Raw genomic sequence first — 7,373 nt, forward strand, 5'->3', positions numbered from 1 at the left:
GAAATGAAGGTGCATGGAATTGTGTTTTTATTGTGGGAATGTGTAGAATGGTTAAGAAGAAAAGACTCTGCCTTGCGGCAGAATGTGTCTTCCTCCCTTCTCCCTAAACTATCCCCCCAAATGTGTGTTTGGATTGATATATTTATAGGCTAGGGAGAGGATGTAGTGGGTGGTGGAAATGAGTGGATGTGTTAGGTGAAATGAGTGGATGTAGTGGTAGGTGAATGGATGTGTTGGGTGAAATGAGTGGATGTAATGGTAGGTGAATGTGTTGGGTGGTTGTAATGAGTGGATGTGTGGTAGGTGAATGTGTTGGGTGATTGTAATGAGTGGATGTGTTGGGTGAAATGAGTGGATGTGTTGGGTGAAATGAGTGGATGTAGTGGTAGGTGAATGGTTGTGTTAGGTGAAATGAGTGGATGTAGTGGTAGGTGAATGTGTTGGGTGGTTGTAATGAGTGGATGTGTTGGGTGAAATAAGTGTGCTAAAATGGTTATTTATAGGGAGAGGATGATGCACAAACTTCAAATTTCATCCATTCCTTTTGCTCCAAGCATATGTTATCCATTCCATGCCCAAAAATGCTCCAAAATGCACTTCTTTGCCACATTAACCCTTTTGGACCTACAAACACACGAAAATAGCTTAAAATACTAAAATAACTATGAACTAACAACATAAATGCCAAGAAACAAGCTAACTAAGTCGCATAAATATGCTTCTATCAAGCACTGTTGCTGTAGAATCAGCCGATTGCAGAGCACCTTCAGTTTGGATAAACAGCATTGTGTCGAGGCCGACTGGTTATCTATCCAAGTCTCAGTCGAGAAGGGTTTTCAAATCCTTATTGGCAAAGGTCATCTCACTAGCCTTCTCGGCGGGGTGAGGTGTTACAAGTTACTAGGCTAGGCACATTGAACGCCAAGTTGTTTTATGATAAGATATTCGCAAGTGTGTTTTAAAGTTCAGCATTCTGACGACTGGACCACATTCACCATTAAAACATACATCTCTTTTGAGTACTTGTGTCTGTATAGTCTGGTGTCAATTCGGCGTGCTTATACTCTTACGAATATAATCACTGTGGATTTGTGAACTTCGCAGAACTAGCAGCCTTGTCTTAAGGCTCTAGAACCTAAAGGCCGAGACGTGTTCCTTCCTCGGCCACAGTCGCAAGATTCAGAAGTCAGCAGCGCACCCAATGCAACATTAACAAATTTTACTCACCGGCCGAGCTCGGCAGACGAGTTGGCACGCCCCGCATACAACCAAAAGACGTAGTTAGCTCATTAGTTACTCGGCCTTCGCGCCACATAGGTTTGGTAGTTTTTAGGGTCAACAGTACTACATAAACATTACATTTTATATATCTTTCATTATTTTCATATCATGTTGGAGTTTCTTGTGATTGCTGATTTCATGATTGTAATTCTGGGGATAATATTTGTGCATTAAGATATGATTCCCTTTAGTTCTTCATGGATATTAGTTTTTACTGAAACTTGTAATCGTGGATTTTGTTAATACTAAACTCATGGCCATTTAAATATGTTCTCATATCAATAAGTATTTGTATTAAATAAGTGTTGGCTCTAGTGGGAGAATGTAAGTCTAATGAGAGCTGCACACTTGTTTAGCACGTGCATGAGGGATTGAGATCAGAAGAGTTTATATATGACAATACTTGTTGGTTATTAAGGAATGTATAAAGACTAAAATATAACCTAAAGAAGTCCCGGTGCAATTGGTGTTAACCATTCTGGTATGGATGCTTTGGATATTAGTGATAAGGGTTATCAAATTGATGACTTTGATAAGGATTACATGATGGGAAGTATCCTTATTAAAGACCATTGTTTACATTATAAATAAAGGGTCCCTACTCTCGCACAATACGCGCAAACAGAAATATCAAGCCCCATTGATTGACAGTGCATACAGATAGTGTTGAGAGGAGAAAAACCTTTTATTTTCTGCTACTATGAATTCACAAGGTTAGTGGTTAATTGGATATGTTGAGTTCTTTCATTTCCACTATATTTAAACTTACATTGGCTACAATACTTCATGTATTTAATACAATCATTATTTGATGATCATATGTAACTCATATGAATATATGTGTTTAATACAATTACCATTAGAACCGTCGAGATGATTATTATATTAAATACATATAAATATTATAGTCAAATTCCTGAAAGAAGTAGTGATTAACCAATTTCTCGTATGTCCTTGTATAAGCCAACGGTGAGAGAATGAAGATGATTGCATCAGACTTACGATTTATCTCAACCCAAGTACTCCAAACAACAAGCTTTAAAACAAATCACAAGCCTAAATCATGAGCAATACGGTCCCCACTGATGACTTAGAGGAAACAGAAAGCTTATAACAATGGAGAAAACTATAAAGCTAAGAAGAAGCTATCGAAGAAGAAAGAAAGGTAGAGAGAAGGACTTATTATATTTCTTTATTCACAACACAGATGATCCTTAGAGTCTTACATTTCAGATTATATATGGTATTCTTATCAGCTGTACTATTACAAAAATACCCTTCAACTACCTCTTCTTATCACAACCGAACTAACCAACAATACTAACTAACTCATTAGTTCTAATCACCCACCTACTAGCTAAAGCTCTCTAAAGTGATACAAATTAAGGTTACAACCTTAAAATAATAGGCCCCGACACCACCTGAAGTAATAACCAAAACTCGGTAGAGTCCCTCCCCCTAGGATCATGCCCATCATGCAGGCTATTACAAACCGTTCTGTTTTTTTTTTTTTTTTTTTTTTTTTTTTTGAAGAAGAAGAAGAAGAAGAAAGTGACAGACATACAACTTCGATGCCATGCCATTTGTGACTTGAAGGGGAAATAAAAAAATAAAAATTTCGTCACAGATTACGTAGCGTACATGATAAAATAAGAGAAAAATATATATTACGCGTGAAGTATTGCATGAAAAGAGTAGTTACCCCTTAATCGTAAAAGGGAGTGTCAAATAATTAAGATTGCCATATATATGTTGAGAGTGTCCATAAGAAAAAGAAATGCTCGTAGGTTAGATATTTATCCCTAGACATGTGGCACAAGCACTATCGCATCATATCGACAAGTCTACAAGGATCATGTGGATCTATATGCAGCATGATGTATAATTTGTGTTCCAACAATCCTTTTGGTCTTCCTGATAAGATAAAGCACAACTTTAATCAATTAGTTGCGGTAGTGCTTCTTTCATCTTCGATATAACATCACAATCAAGGTTACGATTATGATTGGCATCTGTCACCAAACACCATTTTTATTACTTATAAACTCGGTTAACGTTTATAGGAAAACGATTGTTATTCCTTTTATCTTAATTGGATCGTCTGGTGTATAATCTCCTTATGGGGGAGGCATAAAAGGATAGATTGAGGAAATAAAAAAGGAAAACTAATGAAAAGGGCTTGAGAACTTTGAGTTTTAACGATAATGACAAAATAAAGGGTAAAGTGAATAGTACCAGGATTGACTTTTTAGTGTAAAAATGTGGTTTTTCATTAAAGTGAATAGTACCGAGAGCTTTTCGTTAAAGTTCCCAAATAAAAACTTAGAAATTGAAAGAACTTGTAATTGGCCTTAGAATTTAACTTTTAGTGTTCACTTCAATTATAATTTTTTTACACATATTTTCGCCAACCATCCTTCCTCAACATGTGCTCTTCATCCTTCTCTTTTTTCATTCTCCCATAAAATTAAGAAACATAATCGAAAAGGTTACCGACCAAGACTGTTTTTTTTTTAATATAACGAAATAAAATTATAATTATATAAAGAGGATGAGAGATTTGAGTTAAGCTACATAATAGGTCAAAAAAAAAAAATTAATATTGAACTCGTCAAAAACAAGATTTGAACAAAACAAATTTACCACTTATAGGTCGAAAATAATATTGTTAGATCGTAAAATTAAGTGACTACCGAGCAGAACTCTTAAGCGTACAGTCTAGCAGCTATTGGATGAAATTGGATGAGCTTGAAGGGAATAATTTGTAGACGATGGGAGTTTTAAAACAATATCTTGTGCTCAACTGAGTAGTAGGGTTTTTTTTTTTGGAAACTAGAAATGTATAACCAGGGCGAACAAGCCAAAGAAAGTACAAAGAAAGCCTCCAAAGAGACCAACACACTAGATAGCAACAAACGCAAAGTAGTGAGGGGTTAAGAGTAAAGACAATCGAACCAAGTTCGAGTGTCACCCCGACAACTAACTAAAAAATCAATGGGAACAAGGTAAGCCGTCTTTGTTGAGAACATGAACCAACGAAAATGGGGCCCTGCTGACCCAAACGAGATCGCACATCTCCGTACAACTACATGACGCTAAGGAATGCGCCACCATATTAGTTAATCTTGAAACCTAAGACCAATGACAATTCTGAAAGGTCTCCCCAAGCCGTTTAGCGACGGTTAAAGTAGGGTCAGCCTCCCAGCTGCCTGCTTCCAAGAAAGATGATAAAGAGGAAATCAACGCCTGCGAATCAGATTCAATGATAAGACACTGGTAGCCCAAATCCGTAGCCAACTGACATCCCCGCAAAATAGCCAAAGCTTCAGCCGCAAGTGCTCAAGTGTTTTCAGTTAATGGTTAAGGGATACATGATGAATCATGAGCCATGACATGTTTGTCGCACATATGGAACTCTGTCATTTGGCAGCAGAAAGTCAGTGGTTCCCACGTTTCCAAACACATGCAGGCCAAAATTAAAAAATACTATCGGGGCCCTACCCTCCCTACCTTGAACTCTTCTAAATTCAACTTCAATTATTGAAGCCATGTCCACCGACACCGACGAATTTTTTTGTCACAATTTTTTTTATTTTTCAATTGCCAACGTGGTTTTCCCATTACTCACAAAATTGATGAATTGTATTGTACCATACACAAAACACGAAGAAAACGAGTAGAACAAAATTTTGAAACTATATGTAGGTATATATATAAATGATGTATAGGTTCTAACTTTTATACATGACACTAAAAAAACTTCATGATCTCATCTAATGTTAGAGTTATGTGTGAAAGGATTTTCTTATACCCTATATATTTTGGACGAGGGATTTTCAAAGTACTAAAAAATCATAAATGTCAAAAATATGTTGTAAAAGTACTATCAATTATGTGCATGTTGTCCAATATTGTAGTAAATAGAAGTTTCTATCTATGCATCCTTTCAACTCACCGCTTTCCTTAATAATAATAAAATAAGATAAAACAAAAACTCTCTCAGCTTTTCTTAATAATAATAAAAATAACAAAATTACTATCAATGGACTATCTCATGCACTATACATTTACACACCATGGGAGACACCAAACAAAAGACTTTTATACGACACCTTTCAATGAGTCATTAATTTGGATTCTCTTAAATGTAATGTATCTAGTCATTTTCAAATTACTCCCATTTTCTAAAACTTTAAAATTTCTCGTCCAAACACACTAATTCTTTTAGAATAATATTAAGAAGATCAAATTTTTTAAATCAATTATGATGTGGTTATTGATGATTATATCATTACTTAACCGTTGATTAACGTGCTTATTTTCGATTGATGATATATCATTTGGTTTAAAATTTTGATTCCCTAGCATTATTCATTATTTTATGGGTTTTTTTTTCACTTTTAATAAGAATATTTGACTTTTGCTAACACAGCTGACAGCACATTTACAGTTCATAGTATGACTAAATGGAAACTGTACAGCTACAGATTACTAATTATCAGCTAACATATACTTCTCCAAACAAACAGACAATACTAATTAATAAGACCCAATTTTTTTTCTTAAAATAACATTTACATAATAAGAAACTTAACAACTTGCTTTCCTAGCACACTGTACAATATCAACCCCCACCTCCATTTCTTCCAATAACAAAACGTAAGAACAAAAATCAGAGAAAATAAATTCGAAATATATATAACAAAATCATGAACAATAAAAACTTTGAAATTAAAAATAAAAGAAAATATATCACACACCTTTTCCTTTTTCTTTCTTTAATTTTTCAATTAACCACTTTCCCCTCACACAGTCCATTTCCAGATCTTGACTCGAAGATTAACCTTACACTTGGCGTTGGAGGTAGACGCAGTGGCAGGAGCTTTAGCAGTAGGAAGAGAAGTGACCCTAATCCCGTCACACTTAACCCTAATCCCCATTTTCGGAGTCTTTAACCCGAAAACCTTCACTCTTACCCTGGTGTCCAACCTCATCCTCAACGGCAGCCCGTTTTTGCTCTTCATTTCAGCCTTCAAAGTGCTCACTTCGCTGCTATCGAGGTCTTTGCCGCTGCTAGAAATTTTAGCCTTCAGCAGCGTCGTGTTCTTCTTCCCATGCACGAAGGCGGGAATGACTCCGTCGGCGACATCTACGTCGTTAGAATAGATGGAGACAGCGATGGGGTTGTAGAAGAAGACGAGTTTCTTGTTAGGGTTTCGAGCAGTGATGTTGAGGTTGAAGCTGGAGGTGAGCTGGTTGTTGGTGGTGATGTTTAGGGTTTGGAGTTTGAGGGCGGTGACGGAGAAGGTGGGGCGGTGAGGGCGGTAGAGGACGTAGAAGACTGCGCCAAAGATGGCCGCAATGACAAGTTGGAGGAGGATGATGAAGATGATCCAGAGGCAGCAGGAGCAGCAGCGGCTGCGGCTGCGGCGGCGGTGGTGTGGTTGGGGACGGTAGGCTGGGCGCGTGTTGCTGTAGAGTTGGGCCTTTGTGGCGGGGAAGGCGGGGTTTGTGGCGGTGGGAACGGCGTCGGTGGGGGGTTTGGCTGCAGGGTAGACTCTGTCAGCCATTGTGTGTTTATGGGAGAGAAGGAATGGGAAGGTGTTCGATAGTTTTTGATAGATAATACTCAAAGATAGGGGGACGAAATGTTCGCTTGGTTCAGAAAGAGAGGGATTTTGAGAGAGAGAGAGAGAGAGAGATGGGGTGGGTAGGGTGATGTAAGGTGGAATAGCGCAATTGAAAAAGTCCGTGGCAGCAACTTTATAACTAAAGCCTAATTAGAATCTTTAGATCATACCCACACTTCTATCTCGGCGCGTGGAGAAGAAATTATGTAAAAGTAATTTTTTTTTTAAATATTTTTCTTCATTCGTATATTGTAAGTAATAAGTTTTATACTCTATTATGTGAATCATGAGTTTGATACCACATTATTATGTTGAACTTACTTGTGAATGATAATTTTTTATGATATTTTTTTTCAATTGTAAATACAGATTAACTCAAATCTATCAAAATTTATAATGTGTAAAGTATCACCGAATAAAAATTAAAAAATAATATTTTTACTTACTTAATTTTCGTTAAAA

At 36.8% G+C, this 7,373-nt stretch overlaps 1 protein-coding gene across 2 annotated transcripts; it reads right to left on the minus strand.

Moving 5' to 3' along the window:
- Window positions 1-4,059: 4,059 nt before the first annotated feature.
- LOC126634364 (NDR1/HIN1-like protein 13) lies at window positions 4,060-7,016 on the minus strand. 2 transcript variants are annotated; one of them, XM_050304874.1, is made up of 2 exons: window positions 6,042-7,016; window positions 4,060-4,527 (listed from the first exon to the last, which is right to left on the minus strand). In XM_050304874.1, exon 1 carries the CDS (start codon window positions 6,849-6,851, stop codon window positions 6,087-6,089), a length of 765 nt encoding a protein of 254 aa, XP_050160831.1. In that variant the 5' UTR covers window positions 6,852-7,016; the 3' UTR covers window positions 4,060-4,527; window positions 6,042-6,086. The 2 variants fall into 2 exon arrangements, with proteins under 2 accessions (XP_050160831.1, XP_050160830.1); XM_050304873.1 differs by having other exon boundaries at window positions 4,060-4,697.
- Window positions 7,017-7,373: the final 357 nt, after the last annotated feature.

This window comes from Malus sylvestris, chromosome 9 (genome assembly GCF_916048215.2).
Source record: "Malus sylvestris chromosome 9, drMalSylv7.2, whole genome shotgun sequence".
NCBI lineage: Eukaryota > Viridiplantae > Streptophyta > Magnoliopsida > Rosales > Rosaceae > Malus > Malus sylvestris.

Bases quoted from the DNA above. Each gene is read 5' to 3' on its own strand.
- LOC126634364 (XM_050304874.1), bottom strand. From the start codon at position 6,851: ATGGCTGACAGAGTCTACCCTGCAGCCAAACCCCCCACCGACGCCGTT.